Here is an 18,928-nt window from a genome sequence, read left to right as displayed (position 1 = left end):
GAATACTCATATCATTTCATTCTTGTCTTATTTTCCAGTATGTCTACCTCCTCCTGATTTGTTTCATTGTATTGCAGAAATTCCAAAGTAACAAATTAAATGAGAGCACCCATCTTTGTCTTTTCTCAATATAAATGGGAACAAGGCTCAACTGTGAAATGTAATATTTGCCATTGGTTTGAAAAAGAGAACTTTATCATGTTAAGGAAATAACTTTCTATGGCCATTTTTTAAAAACCATTTTTATTAGGAACTGATGCTGAGTTATCTAATATTCCTTTCAGAATACCTCTTCAGATGACTTGATGTTTTTTTTCATTTAACCTCCTAGTATGCTGTTATATTAATAGATTTCCTTTACACCAAGTTCTTTCGCTATAAATCATATTTAGTCAAAATGAGTTAGTATTCAAATGTTATCAAATCTGTGAGTATTCCATTTCTGACTTTTCTATCTTTACTCATATTTGTCAATGCTTTCATTTCACTGTTATTTTACTAAGTTTGGAAATAGGGGTATAGCTTTCTTTAAAAAAAAAGTATTTCGCCTGACCAGGCAGTGGCACAGTGGATAGAGCGTCGGACTGGGATGCAGAGGACCCAGGTTCGAGACCCCGAGGTAGCCAGCTTGAGCACGGGCTCATCTGGTTTGAGCAAAAGCCCACCAGCTTGAACCCAAGGTCGCTGGCTCCAGCAAGGGGTTACTCGGTTTGCTGAAGGCCCACAGTCAAGGCACATATGAGAAAGCAATCAATGAATAACTAAGGTGTTGCAACGCACAATGAAAAACTAATGATTGATGCTTCTCATCTCTCTCCGTTCCTGTCTGTCTGTCCCTGTCTATCCCTCTCTCTGACTCACTCTCTCTGTCTCTGTAAAAAAAAAAAAAAAAAAAAAAAAAAAAAAAAAAAAAAGTATTTCTATGTTTCACAGTAATTATTCTTAAAAGTTTAAAGCAATGCATCAAAAAATGACTTAGGATAAGGAACCATTTCTGAAGATAGCTTCCAACTTCTTGACTGGTTACTACTTTGTTCAGTTTTTCCTAAACTTATGTTATCAATTTTGAAAACTTGTACTTTTTAAAAAATTATACTTTTTAGTATTGTTTTGTATTTTAGTTTAATACAAACATTACATTTTGATCTCTTTGATGACATTCTTCCTCTAGGGTTAAATGTTTTTCCAGACCTTTTACTTCTCAGGGTTTTCTTTCCTACCCTCTGATTAAAATATGCCAAGTATACATTTTTCACCCTTTGCTTTCAAAGACTCAGTGCTTTTCATTCACTTATTTCTTTTTCATTAATTTTTTCTTCTTAAATGGTTCCAACCACACCTACTACTAGGACTACTGAATAAGTGGCAGGTACCCCTGTTGAAGGTGGGCAACCCTACCTGCCTGGTAAAGGAGAACACTGGGGTACTAGGACAGGAGGGAAGTCAAGGTTATGAGTCGGCCTGAATCTCAGGTTAGGAGCCCCATAAATGTTCTCACTGAGGCTCCCCCACCACTTGTATACCCTCACAGACATATGTACCAAAGTTCCAGAAACCCAAGTGGACTCTATTATAAGTAGCTGTGAACAGTAAAATTATAGTGGTACCTTAACACACGAGTTTAATTTGTTTCATGGTCGAGCTCATGACTCAATTTGCTTGTGTGTCAAATAGAATTTCCCCATTTAAATGAATGGGAATGCAATTAATCTGTTCCAGCCCCCAAAAACCACACAAATTTTTTGTTTTTATATGCTTTTAAATAAGAAAATGTACTTTATAAATAACACATACACATACACACACACACATAATAAGAGAAAATGTAAAGAAATAAACTGGTTTATGAAGTGTATTTACCTTCAAGTTCAGGCGAAGATGCTGGCGGAGGGGGAGGAGACTGGTGGAGAAGGTTTTCATTTTGTGCGCTATCATTTAACATAACTTACTCTATACACACTTAACGCTACATTTAATTGCAAAATTTAACTTACACACTATGTATGATATGAAACTTTATCGCTAAACTTAATTGCTATTTTTCTACTTTGCTTAATCATCATCATTTTCTTCATTGACTTTTGGCTTTTTTGCCATACTTTCCTTGCTTCCACTTAGAGCCTGTTTCAACAAAACCCTTTCCATGGAAATTAGTTTCTTCCTCCCTTTCAGAATGTTCGGCAGGCATTCTAGTGGAAGTTGGTGGAAGCTCGTGAGTCAAATACCTGCTCGTAACTTAAAGTAAAAATCCCGTGAGTGACTGCTCGTATCTCAAATTGCTTATGATTTCAAGTGCTCGTGTGTCGAGGTACCACTGTATATATTTTTTACTGTTATCAACACTAACACAATGCTGTCAAGCTTTCACAAATTTAGACTCAACCTGGTCATCAAGAGGTTTGTTCACCTCTGCAGAATAGTTTCTGAGCACATACTGCCAATAGATTACAGTTGGTGCCTTCTAAATGCTCTTATCTTCCCCTAGAGCTCCAGGCTCAATTCCAAGAGTCTCCTGACATACTGCCCCCCCCCCCCAACCCAGAATATCCCACATTGGATTGGTGTCCATCTCCATAAGCCTACTGTTCTCATGGTCTCAGTACAGGATACCACTGGGTAGTAAGACAACATCTATGAATTCCCCTATTCCCCTCTTTGCTCTGTCCTAAGAATTTCCCAAATCAGCTTCTTCCTCTCTATACCAGTTACCTTGGGCCTAGTTCAGGCCCTTGAAGTTTCATGTGAACCACTGAAACCTGTCCTTTTCCTCATAGCTATAAGAATGATCTCCTTCTTCGGCTTCACAGCTTTTAATGGCTCCTTGTCTCTTCCACAACAAATGATACCCTCCTTGTCTCTTCCACAATAAATGATACCCTCCGTGACCTGTTTGCTCCACACTCAGCCAGCCCCTCTCTGTGCTGCTACCTGCCTGTATATCAAGACCCAACTGTGGTGAGCTGCTGCCAACTCATCATTCACAGCAAACCTTTCTCACTTCTGCTACCCTCCCATCTGGGAAACCCTTCAGGCCATTCCTGGGCTAGATCACAGGCTTTCTGTGGTAAGACTAAGTTGTATTTCCTCTGGTGTTCCTGGCATCTAACCAAGTATATAGCACATGATTTTAGATTGCTATTGACTGACTGATCCTCCTCTTTAGCCCAAATTAGTAAAATGTGTCTTTCCATTCCATGTCTATTTATACTTTGCAAACATACTTGAGGTAAGTAAAAAACTTTTCAATGGGCCATGTTCTAGTTTCTGTGGAATAAATAAAGTGCGCTTACGGACTTAGTGATCCACTGATGAAGGTAGTGATTCAGTTCACCAGGATAAACAGCAGAACGTGGGGAGTTCTACATTAAAGATATAAACATATACCCCATGAGGGCAGGAGTGGGGATGGTGACTGCACAGACCTTGAGGGACAGGTAGGGTGCGACAGATGGTGATAGGGAGGGATGACCCAGACACAGGGTTGCTTTAAGGACCAAGTAGTCCACAGGGGCCGTGGAGGTGCTGCTGATGGTCTCAGACAGCTGCTGGGGCTGCCCACCCCAAAAGGCAACCCCACTCACCGCCTGAATGACTTCGGAGGATGGAGACACATCGCCACTGCTCCACGTTGGCAAGCTTACCACTGGAGCCAAAGACAGTGCTGGGGCCGATGTACCTGTGTGAAAGAGGAGTCAGAAAGGCACCAGGAATGCTCTGGGCACTGCATGGAGATGCTCACTGCAGCATGGCTTATAATGGCAGACAGAACAAAGCAAAAACAGACAATAGCTAGAGAGTACTGAATTGTTGAACAGCAGGAGCTAACAGGTAAATTACCTGTACTTTATAAAATACTAAAGTCATCACAAAGCTTGTGGTAAAAGACCACCTAATGCAAGAGAAAATATTCATAGTGTGTAATTATATGAAAGAAGCAGGCGACAGGGCAGTGTATATAATATATCACAATGTAATGAAAAAAATGCATGTAGGCATGAAAAATGAATCAGAAAGACACATATAAAAAATATAGAAATATTAACCATGGCCTTCTTTAGGTAGTGGGATTGTGATTTTTTTCTTTTATATTTTTTCAGTGTTCCAACTATATACTAAGTATTATGTTGGCTAAAGCAGGAAAATCAACTGTATTTTTCAAGCCCTCTTGTAATGAACTGAAGGCCTCTGCCTTAACACCTAAGTCAGAGAAAGCACTCAAACCAGGGCACTGGCTCCTGCCACTCATGCAGTCACATGGGCTCTCTTTGAGGTGGTGCCTCTCCCAACAGTGTGCAGAGCCTCTGTTAACAGCCTTCACTCCAGTAGAATTCTTCATAAATCCACAGAAAGGGCTTTCTGAGGCAGCTGAGTGAGCATAGGGCTACAATGGCTGAACAGTGGGGTAGGTCTAAGTCCCCAGCTTGACTGGCCCGAGTCACCAGGGGAGCTGGTTAGGGAAGAGTCCCAGGACCCATCCTGACTGACTCTGCCTAGGTGTAGAGAAAAAGTATTCCCAGTGATGGTTAGTTCATTACTGGTACAGAGAAAGGGGTCTCAAGTGGGGAGTCCTTAGAGGCCGGGATGAGGCTGACAAAATGAGGCGAATGGCTGAGAGGGCAGGCTTTGGGTCCCCTGCCCCAGATTCCATCAGAGCATCCTGACTTTCAACCACACTGTATGTTGGGAAATTTCATTTGAAGAATGAAACAAACGAAGCTACTAATGTCAGCACTGGAGGAGATGCACCGTTCCTTTTCAGGTAGAAACCCTGCAGCCCTGCAAGGGATAGCTGAGCAGGTTGCTAAGGAGGTGGGTAGCCTCTCAACTCCCTGGTCAGGCCCAGTTGCTGCTGGCCTATGTGTGCTTCCTGCTCCTTATGAAGTTGGGACTTTGGGGACTTCAGTGCTAGGGTAGAGAAAGTGATTGATAAAGACCAGCAAAGAAGCTTCTAAAAATAAAATGTGAAGAAAGGAAAATGATGCTTACGTAGCCCGCTTCCACACCATAATCAGTTTGTCATCTCCCCCAGAAGCTAAATACATCCCACTGTTTGACCACCGCACACAGTTCACACATGCTGGGAAGAAAAAAAAATAGGGTGATGAAAATCCAATAGTCATGCCCACTTGTTTTATGCAGAGTTTGGCAAGATGCAAAGGGTTTACAAAATCTAATCTAGCTAATCTAGTCAAGGCATCTATTGTGTGAGAGCCCTAGAAGAACAATTCAGTTCAAGTACTAACCTACTTGTGCTTAATAACAAATTACCAGAACAGAGTCTGGAGAAGAAAGGCTACATAACCTGAAAAATGTTAGTGCTGAATGAAAGAGTCACTAGGAGGTGGCTCATTTCCATGAAAACTGGTAAATACCTAAATCTCATTATTTAAAAAGAGCTGTCTAATGATGAGATGTATTTCTGAATAGAGATAACTTGACTGGAAGGCATGTGCTAAATAAATAGGCAAAGATGAGATGCCTTCTCCAGAACTTTTAGGGGATCCACTTCATAAAGTATAAGACTCTGACTTCATTTCACTGTCAGCAATTAAAATCAGATTTTCCAAACTTGTTAGCACTGCATGTTGACTAATCCTGCACTCATAAACTAAGACCAACAGAAAACCTCTTAGGCCCCCTGTTGGGCTGGAGCCTCTAGGAGCACTCACAGCTCAGCCTTTAGGAGCCCTACAATAGGAGGGACACTATCCAAATTGTGGCCCACACACAGCCTGTGAGTGACTTGGGCTCCAAGTTGGAGGATGCCGAGACGTGTTGGGAGAACAAGAACATAGAGCAGAGAAAAGAGATGTATCTATTAATGGAGCATCTCAGGAGAAGCAACCAGGTTGGAAACCAGAGCCAGGTATAGTTACTCTGATGCTCAGGGGCAGAAGACTAAGGCACTAACACAGGAAAGAAAACCACAACATGGTCCAGCATCCAAAAGGGTCCTGGCAGAGGGCCTCTGAGTGACACAGTGGAAATCTGAGATATTTGGTAAATTGTCTTTTACATACCCTTCCCCAGAACCCTACTGCTTCCGGGTGGCTGGCCCCAAAGCCCCATGGAACAGGCAGTAACGACTCATGAGCAGGAAATCACCAGAGGTACCTGCAGACTGTCCAAAGATGGTTCTGTGGGCGGGCCGAGTCTTCTGCCGAATAACTCACCCAGGTGTGTAGCCAACATCTGTGCCTTCAGACAGCAGGCCGAGGGGAGTTACCGCCGCACGGGGCCTTATCTTTCTAATTACAAACACATGTGCTAACCTTGGGCACTCTGCCAACACGAAAAGCCTGCAAAGGGCCACTCTGTAATACCTAAGTGATTGTCCATCTGGCAAAGCATCTTGGGAATATTTTCATCCTTCTCGTCATCCTCCTGGAGGACTGGAGACATATTCCAGATCACAACCTTCCCAGAATCCTGTCCTGGAACAAAGGGGCAGAAATAACTCAATGTACAAGGAGGAGACTATTAACTATGAGACACAGCCCTTACTTAGCTTTCATAAATCATAACTGACTAGATTGGAGGAGACTAAAATTAAATTACTAATGTTACAGAAAAGATGAAGAAAAAAGAAAAAAAAAGAACAGGTGCTGATGGGGATTTAAAAAGTGTGGATTTAGTACTATGCCAAGGCCAACCTGACTTTATGAAAATAACTCTGGACTAGAATCAGGTTAAGGACCAAGCCCTGGTCTGGCCTCTAACACAGATTCCCCACGGGCCCCTGGAAGGTCCTTATTCCTGTCCAGGACCCAGGTCCTTCATCTGTAAATAAAGAGGCTGAAAAAGCCCATGTCCCAGCACTCTTCGGTTCTATGCATGGTCTCCCCAGCAATCAAGTACCATCTCTGCTAAGGCTTCCCTCCCTTTACAGGCGCTGCCTGGAGTCCATAGCTGTTCTCATAGCTGACTGGACGCTTTGAGATCCAAGTCTGAAATGTGCCTTAAATACTGGAAAAGGTGCTCATTACTTTACCTGCCCTTTGCCAACATCTACAGATGAGAAATCAACCAAAAGAGGGCATTCAGGGTCCTTGTAGTCAAAAGCTGATATAGTATTGGGCTAAAACATGTATCTATGCATTTTAGAAATGATTTCTCTAAGATTTCCATTACTGATAACTAACAAAAGTCCAGCTCCTCATTTAACATTCTGTTATAGAGGATATAAAACCAATAAATAAATACCAGGAAATAAATGGATATGTCAAAATTATTATAAGGTATGCTTGCAATTAATTACCTCTTGGCCAATGTAAAAATATTCCCTAATAAGCTCTCCTAGAGCTTACTGTGCTAAGTAAGTCAGGAAGGTGTGCCTCTTCTTGTGGATGAGGAGAAAACCCTGTCACCTCAGCTAAGTCCAGTGGTGCTAGATGACAAAAATGGGTACCTCTTGGGTGCAGCCTGTAGCATGCCGGAAGGACATCAAGGTTTTCCAGCAAGCCTCTACAGTAGGAAGTCTGCAGACCACCTGCCCTGCAGCACCTGGCCTAAGGACCTTGACTCACATAGGTACTTTCATGTCCTATCCAGGGGGGCCTCAGCCAGAGGGAGACCCTGCTCTGGGGTGAAGCTGCTTTGTATGACCATATATATAGATCTTGGTGTCTTGGCCTTAAAAGTAACTTTATCTTGGCTCTGGCCAGGTATCTCAGTTGGCTAAGGGTATTGTCCTGCTATGCCAGGGTTGTGGGGTCAATCCCCTAGTTGGGCACAGACAAGGGTCAATCAATGACATCAGGAATAAGTGGAACAATGGTTCAATGTCTCTTTCTTTCTCTCTCCCTTCCAATCTTTCTAAAATTTAAAAATAAATAAATAAATAGAAAAAGAAAAAAGTGACTTTGTTTTTCCAAACAGAGTTGTTAATGCAATACTGCAGCAGACACTGGCTAAAACACCCTGACAATACCATGGATCATATTTTCAAACGGTCTGCACATTTGTACTTGCCCTCTAACCCAGCTGAATTTCTTTGAGCCCAGAGAATGGGCCTAATAACTACAAGAGCAACTCTGGAGGTTAATCTCCTCCCCCTTTTCAGAGGAGAGAACACTGACAGAACCAAGAGGAAGACCAAGAGCCTTTGCCTTTGGGGCTGTGGCTTTGTCCATGGGACCGCCTGCCACTCTCCACACTCAGTAAGCTTGGGCTTGGACATGCAAATTGATTTTAATATTAACCCAATAGATAGGAATTGGAAAATTAAACCTGCTACCAAAATATCTATGAGAGCACATTCTAGTGCCAAAAAGGGATTTTGATATGATTTGTTTAGACTTAAACTGAGTCACATCCGTAGTGAAAACAGCAAATATTCTCTCTACAGCTCAGTAGGTAACCAGCAGAAGCAGAGCTAGGTGGCAGGGCTGTGAGCTTTCCCATTATTCTGTGAACATACCTTGTCCTCCAGTTGCGAACTTGGTCCCGTCAGGGTGAATATCAACTGAAAAAATTGGCTTGCCTGGAAACAAAAAATAAATCATATAACATCAGCCTTGGCTTTTATTCATTAAAGCATAGCAGCAGACTCAAAAATTTAAAATATTGGTTATTCAAATAATATACCTAATCACTGATCCTACGCAAAAGTAATACACTACCAATAAATTACTTGTAAATAAAGGTGGAATGGTCTAACTTTTAAAGTATATACTGCTGGAAGACTCTCCAAGTAACATTAAAAACAGGACAAAGCATTCTGTTACTAGAACAATTGAGTCCATGGGTCACCTGGGTATATACACAGAGGTCCAGTGGATAAGAGCCTGACACCTTCTGGGAATGTATGTTTGTAAACACTATTCATTACAACAGCTCTGAGTCACAGGGGCTGTATACATCTAGCCAGCTCCATATCCAGCTGGCTTTTCTGTCTGAGAGCTGGGTAGAACCAGTGGCTGCCTGCAACATACTACTTCCTTCATCATGCTTCTGCTACCAAAAAACTTTGCCCCCATACATTTGTGCTGCATCAAAAGCCATGGAGAGCTGGCCTTCTCGGCATCTCCTTTGCTGACCCTCTTCCATGACCCATGCCCTATGTTCAACTAGATGTTCAGTCCCTCCAGGGGAAAGGGCTGGTAACTAGCTCTTGGGAGTCCCCACAGTGTCCAGTAAGAACCCCAGCCCACATGAGCAGCCCAAGAAGCTAGATGGCTAGCTGGGTAGACGAGACTGGCAAGGCACCACAAGAACTCAAAACCCAGCAGACTATGGAAGTAATCTTGAGGCCTGTGCCAGAGGGTATTTGTCTAGCTCCCTGGTCTGTTTCCAGGCTCAGAGTGCCATGTCAATTGCTGTCAAAGTTCATTACCACATTTTCAGCTTGTAGCACTGGCCTGGTGAGTAGTACGTCAGTAATATTTGTTCAGTGACAAATTAGACTGCCTGACAATGAACTGAGTGAGCATCAGCAATTGCTGATATAGCTTTAAGGGCTATTGCAAGGATGACAAAAGGCATCTTAGTCAACCGTGCTCTGTCCCTGGGAAAGGTCGCAAATGTGGGTAGTGGCTAATCTAGGAGCTAAAAATCCTGCCAGAGCTGCCATCCAAATGTAGAAAATCAATTGCTGACACCCAAAAGGCAATGGTCAGCATTGGCTGCAGGCAGTACCCAGCTTCCCTCATCTCTGGAAAGCCACACTCTTACAATCAGATCAAGCATGAGCTTCGAAAAGACTAGGGGAAATGTGCTTGCCTTCTTATTGGTTGTTACATGGTAGTGGGGGACACAGCTGTGCAAAGTCACTAAAAGCAGGTACAAACACCCTATTTTGTCTCAGGGAGCAAGTAGAAACCTAGGAAAATTTGAAAATCACACTACAGCACAGGTTATTTTCTCTCCAGTACTTACTGAATTCCAAAACAACAAAGGCTACCATAATAGGCAATGCCAGCAGCTCCAGCCTGGTCCTGAGCTCCTCGGTCACCTCCAGGCCCAGATCCAAGAGCCAGGTCAAGTTCAGCCAAGTAGCTGCTGACCGCATTCCTGGAGTACTGCAGTGTGCTCAAAGCTGTCCCAAAACACACAAGAAATTCATCCTTGCTCTGCACTTTCATTCCAAGGGTTCCCAAGACAAGCCCCATGGTACTCTATACAGCTCTGAAGGAACCAAACCCAGCAGTGGGGGTGTACTCACAGAGGCCTGAAAAGAAAAGCCTGCAAATTATTCTTCTTCCATAGCCCAGACAGGACAAACCCTAATTACTCCCATCTTCATCTTCAACAGAGGACTCCAGAAAATTACACAGAATGGGCTAAAAACAGCAGGTGCTAAGAACACAGGTGAGAAGGACTGAAAGTGCTCTAACTGGTCCTTCCCTGCATATGTACTCAGGCCCATGCTGGCATACCCATACTCTTCCTGGGCTTGGTGGCTGCCATGTGTGATATAAGTCAGAGTCCCACATGCTGCTGCTGGGAATGCGCTACCCTTTCCCATAGGCTGAGGGCCTGAGAGGGAAGCAGTTGTGGAAAGGTGGGTTTCTTGTCTGCTGGCTGTGAGAAGTTCCTCACAGGAAAGCCTCTAGAAACAAGAAAGGACCACAGAGGCTGTGGGCCCAGACTTGAGTGGTACAGACGCTTCTGCTCATAAGGCTGTAGGGAATGGAGAGATCATGGCACCTAGTGCTAATAATTGAGGCTTGGAGTACTGCCAGACACCAGAGAACAGTGATCAATTAGTGACACTAGGAGCCGTTTGAAATTCAAAAGAGCAGCCCAGGCCAGATAGCTTAATTGGTTAGAGCATCATCATGAAGTGCAGAGGTTGCTGGTTAGATCCCCGGTCAGGGCACATACAGGATCAGATGGATGTTCCTGTCTTTCTCTCTTTCTAAAATCAATAAAATAAACACTAATATATATATAGGCCCTGGCAGGTGACTCACTGGATTTGGCCCAGTGTGGATGTCCTGGGTTGGATTCCAGGTCAGAGCACAGAGAAGTGACTATCAGCTTTTCCACTCTCCCCCCTCCCCCTTCTCTCTCTCTTTCCCCCTCCTGTAGCCATGGCTAGCACCTTGGGGAGTGGAGCCCTTCCTGTACAGCTGTCTCCTAAACAGGAAAATGCCAAGGTCAGATTCACATTTTGGTTCCACACAACTTTGTGGAACATGGGCTTTGGCTCTTAAGACTGGAGGGGAATTGTTAAGTTGGAGGACGCGCCTCCAGGTTTCAGGGAAAGGCAGAGATGAAGCTGGGTACAGGCCTAGATTTTAGCATCAATCATCCCTGTGTTGAATCTTCAGTCCTGCCACTCACCAGCTATAGTCTTAAATAAGGTATTTAATTTCTTTAACTCATTTCCTACTCAGCAAAATAGGACACATTTACCCTGACAAGCATCTATGTGACATTATGATGCCACATCGCAGAGCTTCTAAGTAGCGTATGTTTTATTTTCTATTTTTTTTTTTTGTATTTTTCTGAAGCTGGAAATGGGGAGAGACAGTCAGACAGACTCCTGCATGCGCCCGACCAGGATCCACCCGGCACACCCACCAGGGGCGATGCTCTGCCCACCAGGGGGCGATGCTCTCTGCCTCGACCAGAGCCACTCTAGCGCCTGGGGCAGAGGCCAAGGAGCCATCCCCAGCGCCCGGGCCATCTTTGCTCCAATGGAGCCTTGGCTGCAGGAGGGGAAGAGAGAGACAGAGAGGAAGGAGGGGGGGGTGGAGAAGCAAATGGGCGCTTCTCCTAGGTGCCCTGGCCAGGAATTGAACCCGGGTCCCCCGCACGCCAGGCCGACGCTCTACCGCTGAGCCAACCGGCCAAGGCCTAAGTAGCGTATGTTTTATATGTGAACATTTCTAAAATCAGGACACACCTTGATGTGACCGGTATAACTGCCACTCTGTTACTTCCATAGTGATGCGCAATAGATTAGATGAAATATGGTGAACCTACACAAAGCCACCAGCATGTTGTTGGTTCCCTGTCTCCTAACAGCACTAGGCTTTTCAGTCCCAGTGAAAAAAGCAGCTCATATTCCCTCAGGGGAATATACCTCTTTTTCCAAAGGGCTCTTTGAGGGGGAAGTGAGGAAAAGGATCCTAAGGCTGGACTAGTGAGAGAGCTTTTCCTGTAGCACAGCATAATGACAAAGGTGAGCTCCTAACTCCCTCCAGCATTTGGCTTTTCTTTGTGTAGAGAAAGAGACAATAGAGAAACCAACACACTCCCAGAGCCACTAGGCAATCTCACAGCCTCTGGAAAACCATGCCAGCCTGCTCTCCCTGCACACTACAGCCCATTTTGCTTAGGGCTCTGCCTCCAGATCATCTCTCCCAGACACCTTCCTGGATGCTTCCTTAGTTCACACACAGTACCCCACTGTCACTCTCTATAGAGCCGCACAGTTGGCTACTGTCTACTGTCTGGGGGTTGTTGAACTGACAACTGCGGCAAGGATGCTCTCCATCTGACAGAATAAAGAATAAATTGAGACTGACCAGGCAGTGGTGCAGCGGAAAGAGCGTTGGCCTGAGATGCAAGGACCTAGGTTTGAAACTCTGAGGTCGCCAGCTTGAGCATGGGCTCATCCAGCTTCAGCACGGGCTCACCAGCTTGAATGTGGGATCATAGACACGACCCCATGGTCAAGCCCCATAGGCTTGAGCCCAAAGGGCGCTAGTTTGAGCCCCTTGGTCAAGGCACATTATGAAAAAGCAATCAATGAACAATTAATTAACATGTTACAACAAAGAATTAATGCTTCTCATTTCTCTCCCTTCCTGTCTGTCTGTCCCTTTCTCTCTCTCTCTCAAAAAAAAAAAAAATTGAAAGCAGGGTCTCAAAGACATATTTGTACACCTATGTTCACAGCAGTGCTATTACAATAAGTAAGAGCTGGAAGCAATCAAACTTTCCATTGATGGACAAATGGAAGTTGTGGTACATCCATACCATGGAATATTATTCAGACACCTTAAAAAGGAAAGTAAATTCAGACACGTGCTATAACATGGATGAACCTTAAAGATATACTAATTGACATAAGCCAGTCACAAAAACAGAAATATTATATGATTCCACTTATATGAGATCTCCGTCAAATTCACAAAGACAGAAAGAAAAATGGTGGTTGCCAGGAGCTGTGGAAAGGTAATCCAGAGAGTTGTTGCTTAATTGGTATATAGTTTCAGTTTTGCAAGATGAAAAGGTTCTGTAGATATGTTGTACAACAATGTGAATATACACAACCCTAATGAATTATACACTAAAAAGATGGTTAAAAAAAAAAAAGATGGTTAAGATGAAAAAATTTGTTATATGTACTTTATTACAAGTTAAATAAATGCTAATCAAAACCAAACCAAATGTCTAGACCAGGGGTCCCCAAACTACGGCCCGCGGGCCACATGCAGCCCCCTGAGGCCATTTATCCGGCCCCCGCCGCACTTCCAGAAGGAGCACCTCTTTCATTGGTGGTCAGTGAGAGGAGCATAGTTCCCATTGAAATACTGGTCAGTTTGTTGATTTAAATTTACTTGTTCTTTATTTTAAATATTGTATTTGTTCCTGTTTTGTTTTTTTTTACTTTAAAATAAGATATGTGCAGTGTGAACAGGGATTTGTTCATAGTTTTTTTTTATACTCCAGCCCTCCAATGGTCTGAGGGACAGTGAACTGGCCCCCTGTGTAAAAAGTTTGGGGACCCCTGGTCTAGACTGTGGTGGCAAATACATCAACCTAGACAGGTAAAAAATTTTATAGAACTAAATATCCACCTACACACAAATGAATACAAATAAAAGTGGGAAAATCTGAATAAGATAGGTGGGTTATGTCAATGTCAATGAGGTATTATACTATAGTTTTGCAAAGTGTTACCACTGGGAGAAAACGGGCAAAGTGTACAAAAGATCAATCTCTCATTATTTCATACAACTGCATGTGAACTTACAATTATCTCAATGAGAAACACATATGCATATGGTCTGTTTTTAAAAAACTATACATATTGATGTATGTATGTGTGTGTAATAACATTAAGGTAATACAGGTAAGTATCAAAACATCAGGGGTTGTTATAACAAAACGGATTCTTTTCCTGTGCATGTGATAATGTGCGTACTCTACAACCAGCATTCTCTCTGGAGAAACTCTTACACCTAAGTACTCTTTAATATGCAGGTAACTCTTCATCCAGCTGCCTACCAGACACAAATCTCATCCTTAACTTCTTCACAACAGAACTTCTAATCTTCACACCCATACCTGCTCTACTAGCTGTCTGCCCATCAGAGTTAAGGACATACCTTGGACAGAAGAAGCCAACAGGCTGGGCACAACAATCACACTGCCTTTGATTTTTCTGACCCCATCTCCTGGTCCCCTTCCTTCCAATCACTAGTCCAGGGCGCTGGCCACCTCTGTTCTTAGAATGCATTGGGTGCACTCCCACACAGTCCTCTGCACTGGCCCTTTCCTCAGCTGGAAGCTCTTCTCCCAGATAGTATAGACCAGGGGTCCCCAAACTATGGCCCGCGGGCCGCATGCGGCCCCCTGAGGCCATTTATCCGGCCCCCACCGCACTTGCGGAAGGGGCACCTCTTTCATTGGTGGTCAGTGAGAGGAGCATAGTTCCCATTGAAATACTGGTCAGTTTGTTGATTTAAATTTACTTGTTCTTTATTTTAAATATTGTATTTGTTCCTGTTTTGTTTTTTTACTTTAAAATAAAATATGTGCAGTGTGCATAGGGATTTGTTCATAGTTTTTTTATAGTCCGACCCTCCAGTGGTCTGAGGGACAGTGAACTGGCCCCCTGTGTAAAAAGTTTGGGGACCCCTGGTCTAGACCATGGCTCCTTCCTTGCCTGCTTCTAGTCTTCACTCAGTGTCGCCTCTCACTGAGGCCTGCCCTAACCACTCTACTTGAAAGTGTTACTTCTCTAACCTGGAACAACCAATCCGTCTAATATTGATCTATTTCTTTCTTAGCAACTTCTTACACAGTATATAATTTCCTTTATTGTATGTATGGCTGTCTACCCTGCCCACTAGAATGCAAAGCCCAAGAGGTGAGCAATTTTTGTCTGTTTTAGTAATGGAATCATTCCCAGCTGTAGAAAGCCCAGAGCAATGGCTCAAAATTCAAACACACCTTCACAATGTCACTAGTATCTCAATCTTAGGAAGGTAGGCTCTTTATCTTCTGAGATGGGGATGCAGATGTCACCAACCACCTCAAGTGCCATCTGCTGCTATTATCTTTACTGCTTTCAACCACAGAAACTTCCCCAGTCTTAGGCAGTACCACAACCACATCTAATAGGTGTCAGGTGGCTAAGCGATTCAAAACAGCCCAGGAAGGAAGCTGTAGCAATCATACAACTGTTTCTCCCCCTCCCCCAAACTAAGTTAGAAGAAAGTGAGAGGTATATCATTTATAGACCTTAAGCACTTCTGAAGCATATGCCAACACATAATCAGGTTTTAGAAGGCACTATCTGTTTCTTCATACTCTTTTCTCCTCTAATTTTTCTCCTCTAAATTTTCTCCTCCTTAAAAGTTATCTGCAAAATGGATTTCTATAAATATAATCATCTTGTCCACCCAGTTCAATTATAAAATTAAGAGCAATTAAGAATCACATTTCCATTGGGAGGCCAGGGGAGAAGCAGGAAGATCTGTTAGCTTAACAGTAACCATAGCTCAGAAAATAACACTATAGTTAACACTGTGTTGCATATTTTTTATTTATTTATTTATTTTTTTATTAGAGAGAGAGGAAGAGCTAAAGAGAGGACAGGGGGAGGAGCAGGAAGCATCAACTCCCATATGTGCCTTGACCAGGCAAGCCCAGGGTTTTGAACCGGTGACCTCAGCATTCCAGGTCGAAGTTTTACCCACTGCGCCACCACAGGTCAGGCTGTGTTGCATATTTGAAAGCTGTTTAACAGTAAACATGAAACATTCTCATCACAGGGGTGGGGGGAAATTCTGTAACTATGTTTGGTGAAGAATGTTAATCAGTTATTTAGTGACAATTTTGCAATATATACAAATACTGAATCCTTATGTTGTACATCTGACACCAAATAATGTATTTCAATTATACCTCAGTAAAAAAGAAGAAAGAAGAAAGAAGAAGGAAGGAGGAAGGAGGAAGGAGGAAGGAGGAAGGAGGAAGAAGGAAGAAGGAAGAAGGAAGAAGGAAGAAGGAAGAAGAAGAAGAAGAAGAGGAGGAGGAGGAGGAGGCGGCGACGGCCTTGGCGGGTTGGCTCAGCAGTAGAGCGTCGGCCAGGCATATGGAAGTCCTGGGTTTGATTCCCAGTCACGAAACACAGGAGAAGCGCCCATTTGCTTCTTCCCCCTTCCCTCTCTCCTTCCTCTCTATCTCTCTCTTCCTCTCCCACAGCCAAGGCTCCATTGAAGCAGGGTTGGCCTCAGCGCTGAGGATGGCTGCATGGCCTCTGCCTCAGGTGCTAGATGGCTCTGGCCACAGCGGAGCAATGTCCCAGATGGGCAGAGCATCGCCTCCTGGTGGGTATGCCAGGTAGATCCCGGTAGGGTGCATGCAGGAGTCTGACTGCCTCCCTACTTCTAACTTCAGAAAAATACAAAAAAAGAAAAAGAAAAATAACAAACCTAGGATATTAAATGGAAAGTGCACAGCAACATGTTAGCTATTCTGTTATACATGCAATGCAAGGTCGAAAGGGAGGCTACAATAAAAACACTGGATCTGGCCCTGGCCGGTTGGCTCAGCGGTAGAGCGTCGGCCTGGCGTGCGGGGGACCCAGGTTCGATTCCTGGCCAGGGCACCTAGGAGAAGCGCCCATTTGCTTCTCCACCCCCACCCCCCTCCTTCCTCTCTGTCTCTCTCTTCCCCTCCTGCAGCCAAGGCTCCATTGGAGCAAGGATGGCCCGGGCGCTGGGGATGGCTCCTTGGCCTCTGCCCCAGGCACTGAAGTGGCTCTGGTCGCGGCAGAGCGACGCCCCAGAGGGGCAGAGCATTGCCCCCTGGTGGGCAGAGCGTCGCCCCTGGTGGGCGTTCCGGGTGGATCCCGGTCGGGCGCATGCGGGACTCTGTCTGACTGTCTCTCCCCGTTTCCAGCTTCAGAAAAATACAAAAAAAAAACCACACAAAAAAAACAACAACACTGGATCTGCTATGGTATCAGGGATTTGGCTAAGGTCTTAAAAAATTCAGATACTTTTATAATGTGGTATGTACAGTAAATAAAGTGTGTTTTAAAAGCATGCACCAAGTCACCAGTTATTTTCTCCCAAATGGTCTGAAAAACAAATTTTTAACAATGTTGTTTTCTTTTTGGTATTTTCTAATTTTCCCTAAATTGAACAGGTATTATAATATGAAAAATAATTTTACATTTTACAAATCAAAAATATCAAATCACAATACGCTTCTTTATCCACATCCATACATATAGTACCATAAGAAGTGTCCTAGTATAATTATATATGGCAATTGACACAAGCCAAAAATAAAGGTATCTGCCCAGTTCCTTAATAGCTCTAAATGGAGCTCTAGCGTTTTCAAAGGGAGAAGGCAGAGAGGCCACTTGTCAAACAGATGCTTGGGGAAGGCCCTGTATGGTGGCCTCACTTGGTCCCTCATCTAATTGAATCTGGGCTCACTCTCTTCATCTGCTTCTTTCAGTCTTACTGATCTCAATGGACAGCAACTCTGCCCTTTGCACGGGAGTCACTCCTTAGCCCTTCCTTATCTCAAACCCCACATTCTACCCTGGCAACTCTACCTTAGCAATATATCTGTTTCTCAAACTTTCTGGGGAGGTGCAAATGCTCCATATCTTGAGTGGGAATAGGTTACAGAGCGTATTTATTTGTCAAATTCACCAAATTTTACAACTCAGGTGCATTTTACCAATACTATCACCTCCATCACCACCTTGGTCCAAACCATGCTCATCTCTTGCCTGGGTCATTGTGACAGCTTTCTTACATGCTGCTTGCTTCATAAGAGATCCTGGCATGCTGCTGGTTCACAGTGCTGAGCCCTGGGATACAACTAGCACTCATTACTGGTTGAATGAATAAATTTGAGTGCCTCTGTGTACAGGCTTCCACTGGAGGAGGCAGCAGATTTGCTACTACAAAGGTCTATTCCTGGCCCTTAAATGAGGCTTGCTACCTCTACTGTCTGTTCCTCACCACAGTGGCTCTGGCCAGGTCAGCTTCTATGTGACTTGAACTGCCCTATGTTGGTAATGCATAAAGGGATGCTTTTAAGAGCAACAAGGTTTAACCTAAATGGGTTTTCTTTTAGCAAGGGTGTTTAAACCATTTGCTATCTATTCTGTTTCATCTACTCCCCTTCCTAAAACGGAAAGCTCTAAGACACAATTTTATAAATAGGCTCCTTGGGTAAAGACTTGGGCAGAATGCTTCTCCCTTATTGTTGGAATCACTAGAGAATTCTACCAGAAAGTCTGATCTATTAGAAAAACCAGCCAGAATGAACAAGAATTTTGTTGAAACAAATCAACTCTGCCAGCTAAGGCTGTCAAACACTGTGGGCTGCCCATCCATTAGCTACCTTTCATCAGCCTTCTTCCAGTATTCAACACGTTTGAATGCCTACTGTGGTGTGTGCCAAGCACTGTCCAAGGCCCAGGGAATAAAGCGTGAGCAAAAACAAAGCCTCTGCCTTTCAAGAGCTTACCGCTGATGGGGAGGTCTCTAGCAGAACCCCAATTTTAGTCAGGTATCTACCCCTCCCTTATGTAAGCCAGCAGGCAATGTGATCGGTATAAAAGAGGATGACTGGTGTAATGAGGAAGACTGGGGCACAGGCCCCTCCCTATTCCTCCCTGAAAGTATTCTGTTGATACTCCATGATCAGAGAACTTTTAAAAACCAAATGCCAGAGAAGGTTTGCTAAGCACACTTCAAGAGAGAAGTCTGCCAGG

The 18,928-nt window shown here is 43.8% G+C and overlaps 1 protein-coding gene across 3 annotated transcripts in view; it reads right to left on the bottom strand.

Moving 5' to 3' along the window:
* Positions 1 to 10,027, bottom strand: part of HIRA (histone cell cycle regulator) — a 66,451-nt gene extending 56,424 nt beyond the window's left edge. The window contains exons 1-5 of one of the 3 annotated variants that reach the window (XM_066259871.1): positions 9,877 to 10,027; positions 8,420 to 8,482; positions 6,324 to 6,434; positions 4,987 to 5,077; positions 3,582 to 3,676 (exon numbers count right to left, since the gene is read on the bottom strand). In XM_066259871.1, coding sequence (XP_066115968.1) covers positions 3,582 to 3,676; positions 4,987 to 5,077; positions 6,324 to 6,434; positions 8,420 to 8,482; positions 9,877 to 10,009 — 493 coding nt within the window. In that variant the 5' untranslated portion in view covers positions 10,010 to 10,027. Of the gene's footprint in view, positions 1 to 3,290; positions 3,360 to 3,581; positions 3,677 to 4,986; positions 5,078 to 6,114; positions 6,299 to 6,323; positions 6,435 to 8,419; positions 8,483 to 9,876 lie in introns of those variants that run through there. The other 2 variants (XM_066259873.1, XM_066259872.1) reach the window with 2 other exon arrangements.
* Between the last annotated feature and the right edge of the window lie 8,901 nt (positions 10,028 to 18,928).

Source organism: Saccopteryx bilineata, chromosome 2 (assembly GCF_036850765.1).
Source record: "Saccopteryx bilineata isolate mSacBil1 chromosome 2, mSacBil1_pri_phased_curated, whole genome shotgun sequence".
Lineage (NCBI taxonomy): Eukaryota > Metazoa > Chordata > Mammalia > Chiroptera > Emballonuridae > Saccopteryx > Saccopteryx bilineata.
The sequence above is the reverse complement of the archived record's forward strand: the minus strand, read 5'-3'. Positions and strand labels throughout refer to the sequence as shown.